Source organism: Mus caroli, unplaced genomic scaffold, assembly GCF_978045245.1.
Source record: "Mus caroli unplaced genomic scaffold, Mus_caroli_1 scaffold_8, whole genome shotgun sequence".
Taxonomy (NCBI): domain Eukaryota; kingdom Metazoa; phylum Chordata; class Mammalia; order Rodentia; family Muridae; genus Mus; species Mus caroli.
In genome coordinates, this window is record NW_028227263.1 from 29,400,377 (window position 1) to 29,425,833 (window position 25,457).

At 43.5% G+C, this 25,457-nt stretch overlaps 1 protein-coding gene and 1 long non-coding RNA gene across 3 annotated transcripts in view; both read right to left on the reverse strand.

The window, feature by feature from the left end:
• Nucleotides 1-21,368, reverse strand: part of Nucb2 (nucleobindin 2) — a 35,572-nt gene extending 14,204 nt beyond the window's left edge. For both annotated transcript variants that reach the window (XM_021167821.2, XM_085841369.1), the window contains exons 1-4: nt 21,247-21,368; nt 15,946-16,116; nt 3,840-3,983; nt 1,578-1,685 (exon numbers count right to left, since the gene is read on the reverse strand). In XM_021167821.2, the coding sequence (XP_021023480.1) occupies nt 1,578-1,685; nt 3,840-3,983 (252 nt within the window). In that variant the 5' untranslated portion in view covers nt 15,946-16,116; nt 21,247-21,368. The remainder of the gene's footprint in view (nt 1-1,577; nt 1,686-3,839; nt 3,984-15,945; nt 16,117-21,246) is intronic.
• Nucleotides 21,369-22,839: 1,471 nt separating this feature from the next.
• The window catches only part of LOC147002869 (uncharacterized), a 59,335-nt gene continuing 56,717 nt past the window's right edge, over nt 22,840-25,457 (reverse strand). Inside the window, exon 3 of the long non-coding RNA XR_015048067.1 lies at nt 22,840-23,977. This is a non-coding gene — a long non-coding RNA (uncharacterized LOC147002869). The remainder of the gene's footprint in view (nt 23,978-25,457) is intronic.

A 25,457-nucleotide genomic window follows, 5' to 3' on the forward strand; every position in this document is an offset into this window, starting at 1 on the left:
CAACAAAACTAATAAATTAGTTTTATCTAGTACATTTTACTTTATACCTGATGTAATGGAGAAAAATAGCATTATAGGAACTGGAGAGACAGCTCAGCAATGAAGACCACAGGCTGCTCTTCCAGAAGACCTCAGTACCCACATGGTAGCTCACAAACACCTGGAACCCCAGATCCAGAGGATCCAACACCCTAGCTGACATCTATGGACACTGTATGCACATGCACAAACACACATAAGAAAAACACTCACACATTAACATTTAAAACATATTTTTAAATAGCATTCTCTTAAATTGGTAATAGTTTGACTGGATACATTTTACATTATACAAGTACTCCTTTTATTTCATTGGGCATGATGACTATAATCCTAGCACCTGAGAGGTGGGGGCAGGAACTAAGAAGTCCAAAGCTACCTTCAGCTTCATACCAGCCTAGTCTACATGAAACCCTGACTCAAAAAAAAAAAAAAAAAAGACTGGGAGAACTTGGCTCATTTATTAGCATATCTGTCTATCATGCAAGAAGCTTAGCACTGTATTTTAAAAATCCAAGGCCACACCTGTAATCTCAGGCAGAAGGATCAGAAATTCAAAGGCTTTGGCTACATAGTGAGCTAGAGTCCAGCCTGAATGTCTGAGTCCCTGCCTCAAAAGACAGAAACAAGCTATTCCTTCAAAGCAGTTCTTTTAAAAGCTAACAACAGAGTGAGCACGTGACCCAGAAATTCCATCCCCAGGACTGTAACTTAAATTCTGAAGCATGTTAACACAACAGCTTCGGCACTGTTGTCCACTGAAGCCTGACTCAGAGTAGCCAAAATAAGCAGAAATAACCCAAATGCCTTATCAACCGGTGAACAGATAAAAATCTACAGCAGCCCTCCTTCAATCCCTAGGACAGGACATTAGTTCCAGGACCTGCACACACACTGAAATCCACGATATGTAAATACCTTATACATGATGCTGCAGCGTCGCATATAACCAATACAAGCTACATTTTCAATGCATATATTACACCTAATGGTATTCTTAGGGTGACGGCAAATGGCTGTCCCTACCATATTAACATAAGACACTGCTCACTACCTCCTCTGTTAATCTGGAACTGACCAGGCCCTAACCTGCTCTTCGCCTTTGAATAACTTCCTGTTCTCCTCAGAACATGATGCAATCCACTACACTTGGTGTACACAGCTCTCTGCCATCTGGCTCCTGACTCCAAAGCCATTATCTGACCACTTGTGGCCTCCACTTCTGAGCCCGGAATCCAGCTCCAGAGTACTTGCTGAACACAGCGTGAGTCACGGCCTTTGCATGTTTGGTTCAGACACCATCAAATCGTCCTTCTATAGTTGAGCTCTGACATGATCTCTGCTGGGAAGAATGACTTCCTCTTCCCACTGCTTCCCACTGGCCACGTGTCTGTCTTCTACACATCTCTGTAATATAACAGCATGGATCCATACGTCCAATCCACTTCTCAGTGTGATTTTCCCCATCTTTTCTACAAAGCTCTTATCTCTAGTATTTAGTTCAGCATGTGCCATGTCCACTGTCAAACTCCACTTACCCTTATCTCCTCTATGTCTGCTTTCTGGAGCTTTTCTCTGAAATGCGGATCTGTTTCCAAGACTTCAATCACTTGCTTGAGGTATTCATCATAATAAAGTCCAGTATCCTTTAATACAAACAGTCACAATTCAGAAAGTTTGCCTTAGTCTGAACAGAAAGACCTGAAAGCAACTCCTGGCAGAATGACACCAAGACAGAATGTTTCTTTGGCAGATGCCATGCAGGAAAAGCTGTGGCAAGCAAGTGAGCTTCCTGGAGGTGGCTCACTGTCTTTTGCATGACTGTGATTGGTATACCCTAGAGAGGCATGGACCCCAGGGACTTTGTCCCAGGATTGCTTCTTGTTGCTGACATATCTCTCATTGCTGTACTCTTCATTTTCTGACATGATATGGCTGGGCAAAGAAATACCCTGTCTGCCTGTAACCTGTTATGATTGATTCCTGGGTATGACCTCACCCTATTGGGCAAATGTCCTGCAGATCAACATGAAAGATGATACACTTTCATGAATTAATGCTGTTTAGAAGTAATGACTTTATAGAATTCCTGATTTGATTAAAATAATTTTAGGAAGTTAGAGTAATTGATAGAAAGTTTAAGGAGATATTTTTAGTTATTTTGCCAAAAGATATAACAAAGTTAGAATCAAGAATAGACTGTGTTCCCCCCTCATAAGACAGTAAGCAAATGTTCCATGAAAAGGGGTAAAATGAGCTTCCATGCACTACGTGGATGAAAAGAGCAGGAGGAAAAAAATAGTCTTGGAACAAATTAATGATTAAAGAAAACATTCATTCTAGGTCAGGTCCAAGGATGAGGCCACAGGTGTGCATCATGATAAAGCAAGGCCATGTACTAGGACTGGGTAATACTATAAAAACTACTGCTTTGAACTTATAATGGGCTTATGAAATGAAAAAGAGATAAAACTACTACTTTGAACTTATAATCAACAATCCTGCTGTAATATTTTATCTTATGTAATATTTTATCTATGTCTGAATGAGGTATTTTTTTCTTACATAGAAAACTTTGTCTTAGGGCATATAAACAGGACTAAAGGAAAAAATAAAGTTGTTGGAGTTTGCTCAATCCACCAAGTGTGTATCTATATAGGCATGTGTGTATGTATATATACATGTGCATGTATGAAATTGATGAAACTTGCTTGTTGAAGCTCCCTTTGCTTCATACTGTGTGTGTGTGTGTGTGTGTGTGTGTGTGTGTGTGTGTGTGATTTTCTCCCTTTTTCTTTCTCAACAGCTCCCTAAGAGTTAAAAGAGTTCAGAGTTTCTCACTGGTCACAGAAAGTTAACAGCCCCAAGTAATGATGTTTCTTTTTTTAATCACTTGCTGCTATCAGCAGGAGGCAATTGCCAGAAGCAGCCAGTTCTGGCCCCAGAAGAGTAAAAGAGTTGAGAATTCCAAGCCAGTAACTAGCAGTGCTGGTCTGGAGCCACCAGAGCCTCCAGCACTGGCTCCCTCTCTTTTCTGTTTTAATTACCCGCAGAGATCAATGGAGGGCCCCAGAGCTACCAGCTTTGGGCCTGCTGCTGACTCTGCATCCCACCTCATTTACCCCTGGTGTCAAAGACAGCTCTTCAACTGTCAAGAGAGAGTTCCAAATAGGGACCAATATCATGGTTTACTACAAAGTAAGTATAAACGTCCTGTAGGGTTTAGAAAGCAAAGTTTTAAGGTTGGGTGTGTGACTAAATGGTAGAGTGGTTGCCAAGAATGCAGAAAGTTCCAGGTTCCATCCTCACCACTGAAAAACAACAGCACAATGGTGTGAATGGGTGTCAGGGGGGTGGGGGAATGTTCTCTCCCATGATCATATATTCCCTCCTTAGGAAATAACAGCATTTCTCTTCTGTTACATTAAAATGTAGTATGATCACTTCTTCTACATACAAACTACGTTAAATAGCATTGGTCAGTGTTATATCACCTGATTCCTGGCCAATGGCTTTTTACTACTGCTTCAGAAATACTTCCTAAATGTGGAACTATACATGCAGTCAACATTAGCAATACTTCACGGCCCCTCCACTGGCCAGGATTAATATTCCATAGTCCATCCACTGGACACAATTAATACTTCATGGTCTGTCCACTGGCCAGGATTAATACTTCACGGCCCCTCCACTGGCCACAATTAACACTTCATGGTCCATCCACTAGCTAGGGTTTCACTGAGTGAGTCTCAGCAGTGATCCTCACTTCTGCTGCCATCATAATCCACCCACGTACTTACTGGTGGCTCTATCCTTGCACTTTCCACCGGCTCAGCGTTGTGTACTTTGGTCTTGTCCACATCTATAGGAACAGCTTCCAGAGCGGTCAGCATGCACGGAACCAAGAGAAAACAGTACTGTACTTGGATGATCCTCCACCTCATCTGAAATGGAGAAGTCATTACAGCAAAGTCCTGGAAAGATGCTGCAAGGCCGGAGACATGCGTTCCCAGTGCCACTTCAATCATATATCCATTCCCAAGAGGCTAAGTGCAAAACAAACACAAACAAACTAACCAAGAAACGCCTCTAGGGAGTGGGGTGAAAACAGATGATAACTTACAAAGCTGACATAATAAATCGCCAAAGCAAGTCAGGGGACCACCCAGCAAGACGGCTGAGTGGGGAAAGGCAAACACACATAAAGTAAATAGGTAAATAAATGCATATAAGAAAACATGATTTTTAAAAAGAAGAAAATCAAAGGAGAGCATGATGAACTGACATGGCCTATCATCCTATACTCTGGAGGCTGAGGCAGGAGGGCTGTAAGCCCGAGGTCCGCATAGGCTATCTGGGAAGACCCTACCTCAAAACAGTCAGAGCCTGGTGTGATGGTGCACAGCTATAAACCCAGCATGTGGGAGGCTGAGTTAGGAAGATCACTGCTGGTCTGAGACCAGTCCGAGCTACACAGTAATTTCCAAGCCAGCCAGGGCACTATAGCAAAAGCCTGTCTCAAAAAACAAAAAAGAGGGAGGGGAGGGTGTTGACAGGAAAGTACAGGAGAAATGTTCAAAAGACAAGAAACGAAACTTCTAGTTCTAAACTGCTTCTAGAGGAAAATATTTGAATATTAGACACGGTGGGCTCAACTCTTACTTCCCAGCACTTGGGAGGCTGAGACAGGAGGACTGGACATGAGTCCAAGGCCAGCCTGAGCCACCTCCTTGAGCTCCAGGCCACTCTGGGTGCAGATTCTTTATATCAATACACAAACAAAAGAAAGTAGCCAATGAGATTGTGATAGAAATAAGGAAAACAAAGAACATGAGCAGGTCAGTGCTAGGGGGAGGGGCAGGGAAAAAGATGGAGACATGAGAGGGTAAAGACAGAAGAAACAGGAGACATAAAACACAGCTTGTTTAACGTGATGGGAGGAATGTACATTTAAATACACATACTTACACACCTGTGACATAAAACCACAAAAGGCGCTATTTGTGAGAAGGGGAGGGGCCAGCAAGAGGAGGACTGGTGGGAAAGGGCAGTATCGTGTACTCAGTATCGAACCAAAGGGGGCAAAGCATATGTATGAAAATGTCATAAGTGAACCCATTATTTTGTACACTAGAACATTTTAATTAAAAAAAAAAAAGCTGAAGGAGAAAAAAAAAGATTACAAAATGCAGTGGTTCACCATCAGATTGCTCACAATTATGTAACTCCAGTTCCAGAGGACTTTCTGGCTTCCTCAGGCACCAGGCATGCATGTGCTGCACTGACACACACAGAGGCAAAACACCCATACACATAGAATTAAAAGTAAACAAATCTTAAATTAATAAATACAACAAAAGGCCCGCAGAGACAATCGACAGTTGAGAGCATTTGCTGCTGTTCAGAGACATCTGGCAACTGACATCTGCCTGCAGCTCCAGCTCCAGGGAATTTGATGCCCTCTTTTGGCCTCTGTGGGCACTGCATGCAAATGTACAGACAGACACAGATCCATGAACATATAAAAGTTAAAAACAAATAAACAACTACAATGAAAGCATTAGTGGAAAACCAGGCAGGCTGTCGAGATGGGTCAGTGGGTAAAGGCATTTTCTATCAAGGCTGACAAACTGAGTTTGGTCCCTGGGACCCATATGATGGCAGGAGAGAACTAACCAATAAAAGCTATCCTCCTGCCTCCACAGGTATCCCATGACCCAAGTGCACACTCAGAGAATAAATGAATGAATGAATGCTTAAAAGACAGCTGGACTGTGATAGTTCGTGTCTTTAATCCCAGCACTTCAGAGGCAGAGGCAGAGTTTGAGGCCAGCCTGGTCTATAGAGATCAAGTTCCAGAACAGGAAGGGCTGCACAGAGAAACCTTGTCTCCAAAAACAGAAACAAAAACAAAAACAAACAACAGCCAATAGTTGCTTTCAATTAAATTGCAGTAAAATACCAAATGGGCCAGGTGTGGTGGCACATCCCTGTAATCACAGAACTCAAGAAGCAAGGGCAAGAGGATTGCAGCAAGATCGTGGCCAGCCTAGTCTACATAGCAAGTTTCAGGCCAATCAGGGCTGCATAGAAGAGACTGTTTGAAAAACACAATAATGAAAAAGTGTGTCTATCGGGAAGAATGCTGGAGAGGTTTCTGTAGTGTACTGCTTATTATGCTCATCTCTTACACGTAGGATGTCATGGGGTTAAAACAGAACAAAAGATTTCAAATATCTTAAATACAATTGTTCAAGTTTTGTTGTTTCCTAAGGATCCATAGCCCTAGGTCTCCTGCAAGGATCAGAAAGAAAACATATTTTATACATACAGGCTTATGAAAGGGAACAAATCAAGAATAATGTTAAGAACATCAACAGCACAGAGGAAGGCACACAGGAAACAGACGCAGTAGTCAGAAAGCCATAGAGCAGGGCTGAGACCTGGAGGGACTGACACAACGCGACAGCTACCTGTAAGGAGCCTTTGCAGAAATGCAAATCCCCAGGGCCTTTGCTGGCCTCGGAAACCAGAGACCCCAGTCTTTATGGAGTACCGTAGCTAATTCTGCAGCATTAGAAATCACTGCCCTTCCACACATTGCCTCTGTCTGCTCTACTGTTCAGAATGCTTATCTCCAAGGTAGCTTGGGGGCTGAGGCAATAAAGCACTTGCCAAACATGCATAGGACCCTGCATTCCACCCACAGCACTGAGGTAGGGGGCAGTGTTCCCATGTTTGTGTGTAGATGGGGAGTGGTGCACATGCATGTGTGTGCTTACATGCATGTGGTGGTCAGATACTTCAGAAGCTGTCCACCTTGATTTCTGAGACAAGGTTTCTTGCTGAGGCCTGGAACTTACTAGGTGGACTAGGCTGGCTGGCTAGGGAATCTTCTTGTCTTCATGGCCCCTGTGCGGTGATTACAAGCATTTGCCACCCAGCCTGGCTTCTTACATAGGTTCTGGGAGTCAAACTCAAATCCTCATTCTTGCCTAGCAAGGACTTTACTAACCAAACTATCTCGCCACTGACGGTTGGGTTTGTACTCTAATACCGGCTGTGACCAGTCACAACTGTAGCTGCGTCATCACAACTCAGTCACTGGACACTTTTAACGTGGAGGATTTCTCTAGGCCTCACTATTCTTTCTTTATTGAGACAAGGTGTCACGTAGCCAGGCTGGCCTCAGACTTTCTGAGTAGCAGAGGATGACCTTGAATTCTTGGTCCTCCTGCCTCTTGCAGGTCTGGACCCTCACAACCAGCCGGTCCTCAGTATTCTTTAAGTTTGTAAATCCCACCATCAAATTAGTGGGTAAGATAGAGATTCTTCTCAGATACCTAATCCGAAATACCAATTGCTCATGCTCAAACCAACTGTATGGAATTACTGGGCTAAATAATTTACAAATACCTTTACATTAAACTTCTAGTTGAATAGGGCTTACTGTGCAAGCCTGACATCACACTGGTAAAGCAAGAGGCTAGCTCCAGTGCTCAGACACAAAAACCAACAGCAAGAATAGCACAGATCAAATCTAGAGAAAACTGAAAAAAGAGAGGAATCTAAGAGATTTCCCTGGAAACAGAAGACTCTGCCCAAAGGCCCGACTTGCTTTCGGGGGCAGGAACAATACTCAGGCTGAGACACTGATGGGCCTGTGTTCTTTCATTCTGGGTTGTTTTGGTTTTTACTTGGCTAAGACAATTCATCATTGTATGTCATTCAAAACCAAAAGCTATTTTGCTTTTTAGGAATTTTAAAAAGCCAAAGACTGAGATTTGTAAGGAGAAATCTGTGTATTTAAATCAAATATCATGATAAACACAATCGAGGGGGAAAAACACATATTATATGATTCAGTCCATGTAAAATGCCCCCAACAGACAAATCCCTAGAGAAGGAGATTACTGCTGCTTACAGCTGCTGGCAGCAGGCGAGGAAAGCAGAAATAAAGACTACCAGGGAGAGGATCTGTTTAGTGGGGAGGAGTATGTGTTAAATCAGAAAGAGCTGACTCTAAGAGCAGCATTAGCGTGCACCAGACACCAGTCAAGTGGACACTTTACATGAAGATGGACGATAGCTCGTGTGGCGACCCATGCTGTAATTCCAGCTTCTGGAGGCTGAAGCAGAAAGACTGAGCCTGAGGCCTAGACTACATGACTAGACTGCATAGTGAGGGTGTGTGTGTGTGTGTGTGTGTGTGTGTGTGTAAATTACATGATATAGAATCATCTTTCAATTTTACAAAAAAGAAACACAGCAAAATGTCGAGCTAAATGTTTTTAATGTGAAGGAAAAAAATATAAATGGCACTATGCTAGCCATGATTTATAATTTTCCATAATCTAAATTCTATATTCTTGACACATTCATTGTTTATTCTATCACTATCAGAGAAAAAAACATGATCTTCTTTCTTTGTAATTTTCTTGATAATTCTGTCAATTTTTACTTAAGGACAAGGCTACACAAATTTAAATTTTCTAGCCCTCTGTCAGACTTTACTATTTGAGTGACTTTGTGTCTGAGGCCAATTTTAAATTAGTTGTGCTCCTATTAGTGTGTTAATATATAAGCATGTACAAGTATATACATGTACACAGTTTTGTATATCTGACAACCTCTGCTTTCTTTCTTTTTGTTTTTATTTATTTACTATGTGTATGTGTGCATGTGTGTTCACATGTGTCACAATGAATGTGTGAAGATCACAGGACTTTTAGGAGTCCGTTTTCTCCTACCACTATACAAGTCCCCTCTCAACCTTCTTTCCCTTTTCAATTTCTTTTAGATTTTTTTTTCTCACATGTTTTGCCTTCGTGTATATCTACGCACCACACGTGTGCAGTGCCCGGGGAGCTCAGAAGAGGGAGTTGGATCCCCTGGAACTGGAGTTACAGATGGCTGTGAGCTGCCTTGTGGGTTCTGGGAACCAAACCTGGGTCTTCTACAAGAGCAGCAAGTGCTCCCAAACACTGAGCCATCTTCCCAGCCGCATCTGCCTTCTAATCCACATATTTCCTGTTGAAATTTACTCAGATCACTGAGTCTATACTTAAGCAACTTGATACAGGATTATTTAGCTTAATATCTTAAAAGTCAGGGGTTGTCTTTCAATTAACTGAAAAATACTGATTGACCAGGAGGTAAGAGCAATCCGGCTATACTACCTGAATGTCATAAAAGTCATTGCAGTTTTGACGTTCTGTCCATTTTTCTTACTGTCATATCATCAAACTTTTTGCATTATCATTAAGTCTTACTGGTCACTATCTTCAGAAGGATTAAGCTAAGTGAGACCCAGGGTTGCACAAGTGTGACCATGGGACTCGGAAGGCTTGAGGCCACCCTGGGCTACACACAACAAAGGGTTGCAGTCATAGCTCAACGGTGAGCTCTTGCCTAGCATGCATGGAGCCCTAACTCAATCTCCAGACCTACTGGGCGGGGAAGCAGGGAGAGGAGGGCTGTAGTTTGGCATTCAAGTGCTCTTCTGTAAGCAGAGAAAATGAGGCAGCTGGCAGAGGTGAGCAGCAGTGCTGTCAGAGGAACAACGTGACCTTTTCATTTATGGGCACTAATTGCTTTACCAGACTGTAGACAGGAAGCTACTACACAAAGCTGTGTTACTTTATGTTCTGAAACACACACACACACACACACAAATTCCCTACGAGCAGCCATGGTGCACTGTTGAGGACAGCAGAAACCGACTGCAGGTCCCAAGTACTGGGCTGACAGGGCGGATGTGGTCATCTCCAAGGCAGATACGCAAATGTCAAACTGTCAATAACGTCTTCCTAACACTGAGCAGATGTTTCATAACTTCCAGTGGCATGCGACATAAGAAAAGGGTGGAGGACATAACTCGGTGGCAGAGTATTTATCCAGCATGTGCCATGTGCTAGGGGAAGGCTTGACCTCAGTGAAGTGGAGAGGCAAAGCTGATTTCAGTCAACGGGAAAGGCTGACAAACTGCTTCTAATGTTCTCTCGCATGCCTCCAAATGATACACTAACCCTAAAGGGGAAAGACACAGGCACAAGAGCTTGTGCTCTTTTGAAACAAGGTCTTATGTAACTCAGGCTGGCATCAAACTCACAGTGACACCTCTGCCTCAGCCTCTTGAATGTTGAGGTTACAGATATGCATCTGTGTACCTAATGAGAACAGATTTTTTTATTTTTTGAAATGCTTATTAATTATTTTTTTTTTATTTAGAGATAAGCTGGCCTAGGTAACCAAGGATGGCTTTGAACTTCTGATCCTCCTGCCTCGACCCGCTGGAGTGCTGAAATTGTAAGTGTACACTGTCATGCGCAGTTGGACGTTGAACTCAAGGCTTTGTGTATGCTAGGCAAGCACTCTGCAGACTGAGCCACGTCCCTGGCCCACTTCCTTTGGTTTCCACAGACTCGTTTTCTGAAGTGTCCACTCATCAGCCCATGCAAGATAGGTCAGTAACTACTATGAACATGTCCACAGTTCAAGACTCTCTTCGAGAACACCAAATCTAGTGACTGCACATGCTAGGACTGAACCCAGGGGCTTCCTGCATCAAAGCAGGCACTCTAGCAACCAAACCGCATCTCCAGTCTATGACTGGGTTTTCATAGCACTCCATGGAAGGACTCTCGGAGAAAGAGCTGGCCAAAGTTCCTGACACATTACATTTAAAACTACAAGGCAGCTTCCCAAAGATGTTCCAGTGAGCTCTTGTGGGGGTGGGCGAAAGGAAGAGTTGCTAAATCTGGCTTGAAGAACCTGGTCCAACCTGCCGGGCATGTTCACTTAGCTCCTGGGGCATTCTGATATGATGTGTCTGAGCAGCTAAGGAACAGGACACCTGGGAAAGAACACGTTGGTGCTGTTCCTCCACAGCTGACAGCTGTCAGGGCTTCTGGTTAACAAACAATTAAAGGGAATCTGAAAGCCCTCTGCCAGCTTATGCTAACACCGAGAGAGCCCCAATACCAACGCTTGTGAAGTTCAAGTTACAGGATTAGAAGAAACTCCCAGGCAATGGAGTCTGACAGGAAACAAAGATAGGCTGGAGAGACTATGCAGCAGTTAAAAGCCCTGATTGCTCTTCCAGAAGGCCAGAGTTCAGTTCTCAGCACCCAAAGTCACAACTGTCTGTCTGTACCTCCATCCCAGGGGATCAGACACCCTCTCTGGCCTCCTTGGGGTACTTCATGCACATGATACCCAGACATATAGGCTAAACACTCATTCATAAAATAAAATTTAAAAATCAAATAAATGTCTTCTAAAGATGTGTTTATTATGTATATAGTGTTCTGCCTGCGTGTATATCTGCTTGCCGGCAGAGGGCACCAGATCCTATTACAGATGGTTGTAAGCCATCACATGGTTGCTGGGGAATTGAACTCAGAATCTCTGGAAGAGCAGTCAGCACTCTTAACCTCTGAGCCATCTCCCCAGCCCCATAAGTCTTTTTATAAATGCTGTGCAAAACCTGTGTATCTAAATTAATGTGTAAAAGCACTTTCAGGAACGAAATGGACTGTGCATGATAAATTATGTCGCGGCTGGCTCGGTTTTCAATGGCAGCATTTTGTTTCTATATGCCATAATGGTCATGTGTCCTACCAGTGAAACACAGGAATCCTACGTGTGAAAGCTACCATCCTCTTCAGGACGTTCTGTTTGCCTTGCCTTTTAATAGCTACTGCCTCTCCTTATTGCATGTGGAGCTCGGAGGTGACCTGCAGAAGTCAGTGCTCGCCCTCCACCCCCTTCACATCATCAGGCTTCTCAATGAGCGCCTTTCCCTGCTGAGCTACAGAGACAGTCATCTTGTTCACTTCTTTCTGATCAATGGAAACCATTCTAAACGCATTTTTCCCCCTCTACTAGATTCTAATCTTTTGGTGCTCATTCTAGATGTAACTAGAACAATTAACTTAAACATGGCTTAGGTCCTTAATAAAGACTGAGAAATGTCAACTGTTGCCCTAACAGAGGAAATGGAAAGTGTTCGAGTACATTAGGTAGAAGAGTAATGAGAGAGAAAAAAAATCGCTTTAAAAATGTTGAAAGTGACAGATCCAGTTACGGACTTCCATCGACTAGAAGATGTGGGAATGTTGCACATGATTGCAGAGGAAGGACAGCCGACAGGAAGAGGAGGTGTGAGCTAGTTTCCTTCCCTCACCAGGTTTCCTTTATCACCCTCTTCTTCCCTAAGGACGACACAGAGCTTGAAAGGAGACAGTGCACCAACTGCTGACCAGCAGACAAAGCTAAACACTACAGGCTGAGAGTTGACTCTAACAACAGGATAACATGAAACCCATTCAACTCACTGGATAGCCCAGGTTGGTCTCAAATTCACAGCATTCCTGCCTCTCAGCCTTCCCAGTGCTGAGATTACAGGCAGGAGGCCCCCAAGTCTAGTATGGTGTAGTATGATGTGAATCTTGTTGTGGTGGTGGTGGTGGTTGTTACATGTTGAGACATATAACCCAGATTGCCCTGAATTTACTATATAGCCAAGGATGAAGTTAGACTCCTGATCTTTCTGTCTCCATCTCCTGGGTGTTAGGATTACAGGTGTGCACCTCCACACCCAGTTTATAAGGTGCCAGCAATTGAACCCAGGGCTTGGTGCATGCCAAGCAAGCACTTGACAAATAAGCTACATCCCTAGCCCCATGATATGATAACATGAACAGTACAGACGCAGAAGGAATCAGAGCCTTCTCCTATGTATCCAGTAAATCTAAAACAAGCCTCCCAAGTCCAGAAAAACAACTCAAAGCTGTGACTCACACAGAGACAGATTTCTTAGCTGTGAAATCACTCAAGTAGTGAAGAGGTTATCCAATTACGAGTATAAACTGTGTAATTGTGTGTATGAGAGATAAATAGGTAAGTAGGTAGGTAGGTACATAGATAGATTGATGGATGGAAGGATGGATAGATGGATGAATAGATAAATAATACCATATGGTGGTACGTTCACATGCAAGGCAGAGGAGCTGGGACTACAGGTACATAAGGGATCATGTCTTACTTTTTACCTGAGTTCTGGGGATTTGAACTCAGATCCTCATGCTTGCATACCAAGCCTTCTTATTCATTGAGTCATCTTCCTAGCCCCACCCCTGCCTTTGTGAATCTGTTTCCTTTAGTTTTCCTTTTTAATTTTCCCCGGTTAATTAATCCCCACCCCCATTTGTTCTTCTTTTTTATTTTAAGGCTGACATGTGGGTGGTGGGACTGGAATCCAGATCCCAGGAAGAGTGGCCAGTGCTCTTAACTGTGGAGCCTTCTCTCCAACCCTGAAAAAAAAAAAAATGTTTTTAACTGAGCTGAGCCCAGCACATGGGAGGCTAAAACATGAGGATGGCAGCAAGTTTGAGGGTAGCCTGGGCTACAAAGTGAAACTGTATTAAACCACCAAAGCAAAACAAAAGATAAGGACTATTCAAGAGGTATTCGGGAACAGGCATATTTAATCGGATGACTCAAATGTCAAATGCATTTGAAAACCCTGTAAGATGCTCAGAAGGTAGTGTAGTTGGAAAAGAGTCTGCTTAGCCTGCTAGCCGTTCAGGACTGAAGAAAACTAGGGATGGTGGTTCCTGCCTGAAATCCCAGCACTAAAAAGGTAGAAGATGAAGGATCAGAAATTCAATGTCATCTTCGGTTCCACAGTGAGTCTAAGACCAACAGGAATCTGTGTAGCACCATGCCTGGCCATGCCCACGTATTAAGAGGAAGAGCAGAAGAGCTTGTGAAAATGCAAACACACTTCATAGAAATAAAACCATAATCTCTCTTTATCTCCATCCTATAAACACTGAACAACTGATTGAATCTTTACATTCTTTCTCGATTAAAATTCCATTCCCTGGATTGCTGTTTCATTTTCTCAAGGTTGTTCATTTCAATTCACTTTTTTTTTTACACTAAAATAATGCCAGTTGAACTTTCTATCCCAGGCCAGCCTCCATTCCTGATCCTCCAGCCTCTACCAGCCTCCGAAGTTCTAGGATTACAACTGTGTCCTATCAGAGCTGGTCATCCGAACTATTTTAAGTGATAAAACATGGTATGTCTGTAAATTATTTACAGGGAAAAATCTGAAAAGAAATACTGTCATGCCCTGGCGCTAAGAGTATTTAGGTAGCTCCATATAGAGGGTTTGAGGAGCATGAGTAAGGAAGGCCCTGGCTTCAACTCCTAACACTGGCCCCTGAGCTGGTATACTTAAATAAGTTATGTAAGGGGCAGTAGAAAAACTTTCATGCCAGGTAAGAGCTAAGTGACTTTAGACAATCAATTCCTTTCAACTAGCAAGCTAGGCTGAATACAAAGACTACACCAAGAGGGGTCACACTCATCAACAGTCACTTCTGATGACTGGTTAAGCGGCAATCTTGGGGAAAGGTCTCTATCGTTCTAGTGTCTTGCTTCCAGACAGGCCTGCAGTTTCATACATGTCAGCTTGCCTTTGAACAACAAACATCCACTGAACATTCACGGGTGGTTGTTTTTAAACAACCAGAACAAATCTCCAAACAAGAGGAAAGTGCCTTTATAACGAATCATAGAACAAAAGAAAAGGAGGGCCGGGCACAAGGGCACATGCCTGTAATCACAACTCCAGAGGCAGACTAGTTCAACAGCCTGGCAGACTTTGAGTTCCAGATCAGCAAGATCCCGTCTCAAAAAAAGACAAATTAGGAGAAAGAAATGACCTGAGAAAATAGCAGGAATGCAATTCAGCACACAGACTACCTCTTTCTCCAGGCAGCAGTCAGACCAGAAGGTCTGCTCCCATCACCGAGGCTGTGTAAGTCAATGCCCAGGGCATCGGAAAGGAGAGGAGGGAAGCTCTATCTGCGGCAGAGAGTTCTGCTTCTCCACTGATATCCAAACCATTCCTTCCTTCTCAGTAGCATAAAGCCCATCCATTCAGCTATGTTTCCTTGAAGTCTTGGTTCAGGGAGTCTCCAGAGAGACAGAATGCCTTCTTCTTGGTCTTTGCCTGGCTGCCTGGAACTCCACTGTAAAAGAGGTCTAGAAGCCATCTTTGCCATTGAAGACCAGAGGAACCTTAGGGGCAACAGATCAAGAACTAGAAGGTGAGGCTGCAGTCAACTTTATGAAGTCCTGTTGCCTATTATAAGCTATGACTTCAAAAACTCTTTTAGGGGCTGAAGAGACGATTCAGCCCTAAGAACACTGGCTGCTCTTCCACAGAACCCCAATTCAATTCCCAGCCTCCATGTGGCTGTTCACAACCGCCTGTAACTCTATTCCAGGGCATCTGACACCCTCTTCTGGACTCTGAGGGCACCAGGCATACACACGGTGCACAGACATGAATGCAGGCAAAACACACCAATACACATAAACTAAAATAAAGTTTAAATTTAAAAGGCAGAATTATTTTAGGGACTGAAGGGATGGCTCAGTGCTTAAGAGCACACACTGTTCTTAACCCAAGTTCCATTCTCAACACCCATGTTAAGCGATTCACAATCATTTGCAATGCCAGCTCCAAGGGCATCAGATTCCTTTGGCCTCTGAGGACACACACACAAACACACGTGCGCGCATGCGCGCACACACACACACACTAATAAATAAATGAGTAAAATATTTTTTAAAAGAAAAATTACTTTAATCAGGGTATGGTAATGAATGCCTCTATCCCATCACACAGGTGGCTGAGGCAGAAGGATTGCTGTCAGCTCAAGGCCAGCCGGGGCCACATAGTGAGTTCTAGACCAGCCTGGGCTACATAGTGAGACTCTATCTTTCCTTCCTTTCCCCCTGGTCTCTTCCCGGTGTTTATTTGCTGCTGGCTGCCATAGTTGGTTTCTGTTTGTCACAGAAGACAATTCTTCACTGAACACTTACCTTCAGACAGGCCAAGGTTTTATCTTTTTTTTTGTTTTATTTTCTCTTTCTTGCACAGATGAGGCCACTGAGATCTCAGGTGGTAAAATAATCTACACAATATTAAGTTTGTGAAGATCAGGGCTTGGCTCCTGGCCCAGGTTTTTCCCTTGAAAAACTGACTGGTGTGTTCTAAAGGGAGAAAGAGAGATTAAATATAACAATGAATTATAAATGCATTCTTATGTAGCGGGGGGGGGGGACACACAAGAATGTGTGCTATCAAATACATAGTATGAAAATAGTATGTAAGAAAAGTATCAAATTAGCAGGACTTGGTGGCCCATGTCTTGAATTCTAGCTCTAGAGGCAGAGGCAGGAAGATCACTGTGAGTTCAAGGCCAGCCTGGTTTACATACTGAGTTCCAAGAGAGCCGGGGCTATGAAGAGGATCAGGTCTCAAAAACCTTTAAAAAAAAAAAAAAAAAAAAAGAGTATCCAATTTTTATGACCTCTCAAGATACTGATAAAATAGACAAAGACCAGAACAAACAGATCTTGTGTACAATGGCTAAGCTGTTCTGCCCTGCAAAGAACTCAAGATAAGAGCATAAGGCTTTCTCAGCAAACAAATAAATTTTAAGATATACAGTTAGTGGTTTGAATGAGAATGGCTCCCTTAGGTTCAAACATTTAAATGCTTATGGAATAGCATAATTTAAAAGGACTAGGAAGTATGGCCTTACAGGAAGAAGTGTGTCACTAGGGGTAGGTTTTGAGTTTTCAAAAGCCCAAGCCAGGCCCAGTGGCTCTCTCTTGTTGCTGCACGTGGATCCAGAAGTAGAACTCTCAGTTCCTTTTCCAGCATCTGCCTGCCTGATACCATGCTCCCCACCAGGATACTGGACTAAACCTCTGGAACTGTAAGCAAGGCCCAATTAAAAGTTTTCCTTTATAAGAGTTGCCACGGTCATGGTGTCTCTTCATAGCAACAGACCACTGGCTTAGACATAGGTAACGTCTTCTTCTGTTAAAAAAAAAGTATTTGTTTTTATTTTATGTGTATATGTGGGTGCCTGCATGTAAGTACCCATGTGCACCATTTGCATCCCTGTGGTCCTGGAGACCAAAATTGGAATTATAGCCACCATGAGGGTACTGGGGACCAAACCAGGTCCCCTACAAGAGCAATAAATACTCTTAACCTCAAGGGAGCTATCCAGCTCCAAGGATAACCTGTTCTGTTAAATCCTTAGCTGGGAAGCCAGCTATGGTACTACCTACCTGTTGATCCAGCATAATGTAGAAAACAGAAGGATCAAGGCTATCTTTAGCTATATAGTAAGTCTGGGGCCAAGCTGGGCAAAATGAGACCATTTCCAAAAGAAAAAAGAAAAAAAGAAAGAGAAAGAAAGACAGTCTAAACAATTAACAAATTCTTAACTTAAATATTTCTTTATAATTACTTACCACTACTTGAAAAGAGTTAACTTGGAGATGATAGGATGGATTAATGGGTAAAGGCGCTAGCCACCAGGCTTGGCAAACCTGAGACCCAGCAACCACATGGTAGAAATGAACTAACTTTTGAAAGTTGTCCTCTGACCTTCCACATGAATGCCATGGTACACACATACAAAAATAAATCTTATAATTATCTTTAACTAACTTGACCTGTTTGTCACAGATATGCTTCTATTTATTATTATTATTAATTATATGTGTATGTGCCTACTTATTTGTATGTGCACCATATGCATGTAGGTACCTATGGAAGCCAGAGAAGGGTGTCAGAGCCACTGAAATGGAAGTTATAGGCAGCTGTGACCGACCTGATATGGGTTCTAGGAACTGAACCCGGATCCTCTACAAGAGCAGCAAGTGCTCTTAAGCACTGAGCCATCTCTCCTTGCCACAGATACAAAACTCAGTTCATTTCAACGCCTTCTCTGAAACCCCCTTACATAAGACAGGATATACATGGTTAAACTCAATGCTGAAAGTATTTCTATGCAGTCTGCAAAGAAAATAAGCAAACCAAACCTCTTCAAATTTTAGTAACGGGTGTCTTTGGGCAGTGTATTTAATATAAGACTGTCTATTGGGGAGGCGGGGGGGGGGGCCGCTGGAGAGATGGCTCAGTGGTTAAGAGCACTGACTGTTATCCAGAGGTCCTGAGTTCAATTCCTAGTAACCACATGGTGGCTCACAACCATCTGTAATGGGGTCTGATGCCCTCTTCTGGTGTGTCTGATGCACCAGTGTACTCAGATACATACAACAAATAAAATCTCTGAGAGAGAGAGAGAGAGAGAGAGAGAGAGAGAGAGAGAAGGGGAGGGGAGGGGAGGGGAGGAGAGGAGAGGAGAGAATATGCAGGTTACATTTTGTACATGACTTCAATACAACATGGTTAAAAACAAACAAAGAACCGGCACATTGAACCCTGAGCCTCTTTCCTTCACTTGAGAGTTTTTGCACTTCTCTTCCTTCCCCCCCCCCCCCCCCGCCTGGGTGCTGGGAATTGAATGGATGCTAAGATAGAGCTCCATTCTTAGTCTGAAACTTGACTTTCTGAGTCTTGATTTTCCTAACTATAAAACTGGATTAAAATGGGATGTGGTGTCTACTGCCTATAATCCTAGAATTCAGGAGAATTAGTCAGGAGCATTGCCTTAAGTTTGAGGTCAAACTTGGCTACATAGTGAGTTCAGGACAGCCTGGGCTACATGAAACTCTGCCTCAAAAAATTAAATAAGTATGAATTATTTTCAACACATGTTTTGTGTTTTACTTGTTTATGTATTTATTTCATGCGTGTGCACACGAGCTCCATGACACTTAAGTAAAAGTCGGAGAAACACTTGGGGGAATTGGTTCTTTTTCCACCTTGACATGGGTTATGGGATTGAACTTGTGACATCAGGCTTGGCAGCAAGCACCTTTTCCCTCAGAGGCATCTTGCCAGCCCTTCAATGTGTTTTAAAAACTAGCACTTGATCCTTCCAACTCCCAAATACTCAAGAAATATTTTGCAGACACCAGTCACTAAAAGTGTCCTTTAGGAAGTAGGACACAAGTTTAACATACATTATTGTACCACTGTCTGCAGTGACACATACAACATATCCTAAAACAAAGACACCAGAACTAACGCCCATAATCAGTAACTACTGATTTGAAAAGTTCCCTAATTGCCTTCTTATGATTTCATTTCACTTTGTATTTAGTGAACACAAACGAACTTGGCAAAAGTCGTGTCGACATCTGTAATGCCAGCACTCAGAAGGCTTAGACTGAAAGACTGCTGTAAGATCCAGGCTAACCTGGGTTACATATTGAATCTGAGTCTACCCTGTCTTAAACAAACAAACAAAAAGTATACTGAAAGGATATAAAAAATGTAAGAGGGGTTAGAGGGATGGCGGTTAGGAAATAGAGGTTAAGGGGATAGCTGTCAGTAAACTTTGTCACATAAGCATGAGGCTCTGAGTTTGGATCACAGACACCCACATAAAAAGCCAGGCAGGCCAGATGCATATAATCCCAGCACTAGGGAGGTGGAGACAGAAGGATCCATAGAGATCCTTGGCCAGATACTCTGCCAGATAGGTGAGTTCCAGATCTCAAAACATAAGGTGGAAAGTAATTGAAGACATCTGAAATGGGCCTCTAGCCTACACACACACACACACACACACAGTATGAAATGAACAGTAAGTACCTTAGGGAACAGAGGAGAATAAATGCAACAGGGGCTCCACCACAGAGCAGTGGGTAAATGAAAATAGCCTAAGAACAGCATCTGTAAACCCACAAGGAGGCAGAGAGGAATTGTTACAATGTATTTATGGATGTTTTAAAGGACAACTTGCAGAAGCTGGTGCCCCCTTCTACCATATGGGTCACTGGGACCAAACTCAGAGGGAGATCAGGCTTGGCTGCAGGCGCCTTTATCCACCGAGTCATCTAGATGGCTCTTGGAAATGAATTTTTGCCCCGCATCAGACAAACCTAATGATGGAGGGTCCTGTGCTCACCTAATAACCAGAGTGATACTATCTGAGATTTCATTTGTAATCCTAAATTTCCATTATTTTAATGTTCAACCCTGTTAATTGTGTTAACCAAGGAACATGTGTTGGAACATGGACCATTATTTGTTGAATTTGAGTTTTATAGAACCATAACACAGCTTATGTGAGGAAAACTCCTGATACAATTTCTAAAATAAAATAATCTGAGCATTACTCAAGTCCAGTTACTTAACAAAACCAGCCAGGGAAGACCTTAAGAAGCAATTTAAATAGCCAAAGGCTCCCTGGTCCAAATGCCTGATAGAATACCTCTTGACAATTCTTTGCGACAATCATCTCAACATTTTAAGCTTTCCTGTAGGGAAATCCCAAAATTAACCATAACTCACTATACCAAATATTTTCATTTAAGCCCCGTATCCTCCTGCCTCAGGCTCCCCTAACAGCTGATATTGTGTGAGTCACCACTTTCCTGCCTTTTGTCAAAATCAGGATGATTGGGGAGGGGGATAAAATGTATATTATTTATCCACAGTTTCTTAAATAAGAAACTTAGACGATAGCACTTAGCATTCAATTGTGTAAAAGGTACATTAACCCGTGTAAAAGGTATAAATTATCAGAACAAGGGTTCCTGTTCATTTTCATTCTCTTCCCCTCCACCCCTTTCTGATTTTGCAAAATAACTGTCTGGTAAGACTGCTGTCTGTATCAACCACAATAACCACACCAGCCCACCGAGGTAACATTCAGCAGGTGCAACAAGAAAGTAACATCTTTCTCTTCCCCCTAAATCGAAAGGTATCCTCTTTCGCCTAATTTGTCACTTTGGGGCAAACGATACTACAGCTGGCAGGAACTTTCTCCTTAGTGGCAGATGCTGGCTTCACATACCCCGGAGAAGAGCTGGGCTCCTGGGCCTAGCTTTGCTCCACAACTCTGGGGGGGCGCGGAGCATCAGCCCGGAATCGATAGGTCCAGAGACCTCACCAGTGGGCGAGCCCCTCGCCCACGAACCCCGCCCCAGTCTGGATCCAGCACCTACTCTGCCTGCTCGTGCTACCCACCCGGAAGAAAAGCTCAAGCTCTCTGTAGCTATAAGAGTGGTGGAGTGGACCCGACCCCTCCGGCTTCATCTGGGAGACCCTCCCCAACCTTGCCCGCCCAGAACTCGGCCCTCCATGCTCACAACCAGGGCAGGGCAAGAACAGACCTGCGCCCTCTCTCCTGTGACCCGTCCAGCCTCCTCGAGGCTGGGATCTACACCCTGCTCCGCGCCACTGACCTTCTCTGCAGGGTCCCGGCGCGCGAGGCTAAGCCGACTGATGCCCGCCGCGAGCACACCAGTTTTCCCTGCCCACGGCCCTCCGCCTTGCTCTGATCTACAGCCTAATGCGTGCCCGCCTCCTGGTTGCCATGGTGACTGCCTCCTCCCCCAACAGCCGCTAATTGGTCCAGCTCCGGATCGCGGAGAACTCCTATTGGTGAATTGGTCCAGGGACACGCCTACGCGAAGGCACTTCTGGAAGACCTAGCCAAGAGGGACGTGGCGCTCTCCGAAGCGTGAGGAAGCCGCGCCTCTTCCTTCCCTTGCTATCCTAAACTAGCTCGTAGTGCATGGCTTAGTAGGGTGAAGTGATGCCCGGGGATCCCCCACAAAATCTTAGGGTTTGCTAGGCTCTTGGTCTCTGGCATGAGCCTGCAGCGCCCACAGTGGTGGAGAAAAAAGTGGCATCCCTCTTGTGAGTCCTTGGAGAGCCTCTTTCTTGCAGGGACTCAGACTGGTTGGTATTTAACGTACCCCCACCCTCCTTATCGTGGTCCCTGAGTCCCTGTGACTTAATAGCATCTACCTCTCAGATACATCTTTTTCTTCTCTCTGCCCCGTGGAGTCAAGACATCTTCAACACATTTAACATTAACAACATTTTAACCGTGGGGCATTTTGTACGTGCTTGGAGGGTAGAAAAGCTTTAGAGCCTTGGAGCTGGTTTTGAAGAGTGAGTGCCAGTTACTCGCACCTGACTGACTTTTAGGGTGTTTTGTTTTGTTTTTCAACCCAAAGAAAAAGGCCCTAGGTTGTGTACTGACTGGTCTCCTTGCTGCAATGAAAAATACTAAGAAAAGCAATTAAAGAACGAAGAGGGGTTTGGTTTGGTTTGGTTTGGTTTGGTTTGGTTTGGTTTGGTTTGGTTTGGTTTTGGGGGTTTTGCTTGTTTGTTTTGCTCACAGTTTAAGGGTGTGCTTCAGTACAACAGCAGAAGCTTGAGGCAGCTGGTCACAAGGTATCAGGAAGCAGAGAGAGACACGAATGCTGGCGCTTAGCACTCTCGCTTGCTCTGTCTCATTCTCTCTATCTCTAGTTGGTTGAATCTACAAAAAACAAAGAACCCACGGATCCAGGGGAGGGTAAACTGCAATGGAAACCACTGTTAGCAAAACACAACATGGGTTAATGGCTGTGTGCACCATTAGAGATCTGACTTCTCTCTTGCAACACTCAACTTTTCTAACCCATCCTAAAGAAGATATCAGAGCACTTTGCTTCCATTTCCTTGTGTATAAAATGGGGTCAGTAACAGCCACACACACACACACACACACTCACACACACACACAGTATAACCAGTCAATAAAAAAAGAGTCAGTCACATTGTAGTAACTCGGCCATTCTTGGGATGGTGACTAAACCAAGACCTCAGCCTCTAGATTTTAACTCTTTTTTTTTTTTAAATAAGCAAGTCTTTATTTTTTTTATTTTTTTTAAAGATTTATTTATTTATTATATGTAAGTACACTGTAGCTGTCTTCAGACACTCCAGAAGAGGGAGTCAGATCTTGTTACAGATGGTTGTGAGCCACCATGTGTGCTGGGATTTGAACTCTGGACCTTCGGAAGAGCAGTCGGGTGCTCTTACCCACTGAGCCATCTCACCAGCCCTAGATTTTAACTCTTATCCACACCTCTCGTCCACTTACTTAGAATAATATTCCAAAGCTAAGCTCCTTTTGTGTTTTAGAATGTTGTCCATTTTTTGTTTTGTGGCTCTGCCTCCACTGAGGGATTGAGAGCAAAGACATATGTTAAAAAAAAATGAACAAGTTGAATGTAATGACACTTGAGGAGGATAAAAGATTATGTTATAGGTACACTAAATTTCAACTTGAGAGATATTACCTACATCATGAGAATCGTTAGTAACCCTGTAAGATTTGAGTTGATATTCCATCTCAACACTGGGAATTGCTAGACTCATGAGGCATGGTGGTCCCCATGCCTTCAGGATTAGCATATGGTAGATGGAAACAAAAGATTCTGGAATTCCAGGCCAGCCTGAGCTCTGTAAGAACCTGCCTTATGAAACAAAAACAAGATACTAGACTATTAACATATTAAAGCCAGGAACTGCCTTGAACATTTTCATTACCTATTAACCTATCACAAGGACAAATACCATGTGAATGGGGCACAAAAACTGGGCATAGCTTTTCTAAGGGCAAACCTTAGAAACCCTGGTGCTGATCTGTCTGTATGATTCATAGAAATCCGATGCAGATCAGTAAAACCTGGCAAACGAGAAGGTGGAATCCATCCAATGATGTAATTAAAGGAAGTAGATAGTGAACAGGAGTATGGTGACTGAGGTGACAACACCTTTCTGGGGTGAAGGGCATGGGGAAGACAAGAAAAACAGGCTGAACAATGAGTAAACAGCAAGCTCTTGGATTAGGAGACAGCGGAGCCCAGCACTTCAGAAGGCCATGAGGATAAAAGCCTGGCGTAGTGGCTCTTAATCCAAGCACTTAGGAGACTGAATCAACTTTAAGTTTGAGGTCAGTCCAGGGAACAGTGTGAGATCCTGACTCCAATTCTCCCACCAAACAGCACTAAATAAAAGCAAAGAAGAGCAGTTCTTACAGGAAAAAAATGATAAAAATAGCAGCAAGGGTGAGGAATGTAGTCAGTGGTAGAGAGCATCCCTTCTGTACTCAAGGCTCTGGTCCAGTCTTCAGTACTAAAAGGAGGGAGGGAGGGAGGGAGGGAGGGAGGGAGGGAGGGAGGGAGGGAGGGAGGGAGGGAGGGAGGGAGGGAAGGAGGCAGGGGAGGACAGAAGGAGACATATCATGAACCACATCGTATGGAGAGACATATGTAAGAAAATGGACAGAGCCGGGTGTGGTGGCACACGCCTTTAATCCCAGCACTCAGGAGGCAGAGGCAGGCGGATTTCTGAGTTTGAGGCCAGTCTGGTCTACAAAGTGAGTTCCAGGACAGCCAGGGCTATACAGAGAAACCCTGTCTCAAAAGACCTAAATAAATAAACAAATAAATAAATAAATAAATAAATAAATAAATAAAAAGAAAAAAAGAAAATGAAAATGAACAGGTTGAACATAATGACACTTGAGGAAGATAAAAATAACATGGTGTGGGGACACTAAATTTCAACTTGAGAGATATTCCCTACATCATAAGTGTCGTTGGTAACCATGTAAGATTTGAGTTGATATGCCACCCCAACACTGGGAATTGCTAGACTTGACAGGCATGGTGGTCCCCCCACGCCTTCAGTACTAGCACATGGTAGATGGAATCTGAGGCCATCCTGGGCTATGTAAGAGCCTACCGTATGAAACAAAAACAAACAAAATATGTGACTGACTATAAACACGTGCAAGGCAGACTCACATGAGTATTTCATGCAGTTCTACGAGGAGAAAGAAATATTACTTAATAATAAAATCTGAGACTTAGGTTTATCTAGGATGGAGAATTTCCTGATAGGGAGAAGGATGGAAGAAGAGCTAATACACTACACAGGTCAGAATCCTTCCCCAACACTACCTCAAAATGCCAGGCATCTGGGCCTGGTCTTGAATCTGTTATCTGACTCTATGCCTGGTGTGTATTCCAGCAGAGTAACCAATCAGCTCACTAGGTAACCAATGAGTCAATTCTGAATGGAGAGGTTAAATGAGCAAAAATCCAATGGATTAAAGGGTGAGAGAGGACTCAGTTTTCTTTAAGGGGCTGGCCACTGGGTGTCTGACCATGCTCCAGTGAACCTATGGTCAACAGAAATTGGCAGTTTTTTGTTTGTTTGGTTGAGTTTGGGTTTATTTCTTCTTGGGGGGGGGGGGAGTCACAAAGGTGGGGGCAGTCTTGGGAGGACTCAGAAGTCAGTGTGAAGGGTGCATGATGTGAAATTCCCAAATAATACTCAATAAAAATATTATGTTGGGAAAACAAAACAAACCAGTTCCAGGTTGTTTCCTGCCTTGGCAGTCCACTGCATTGAATGTGCTGCTTTGGAATATGCCTTTACTTAGCGTTATTAACTATGAGCAAGCCTCTAGGCAGCAGTGGTTTCTGCTGCAAAGACAGTGAAGAGTAAATTAGAGGGTGGCTGGCATGGCATGCTACGAGGATATGTTAAAAAGTATTTCTGCACCTGTAACCTGGGGGCATATTAGGTGCTGGAGATGGTGCTGAAT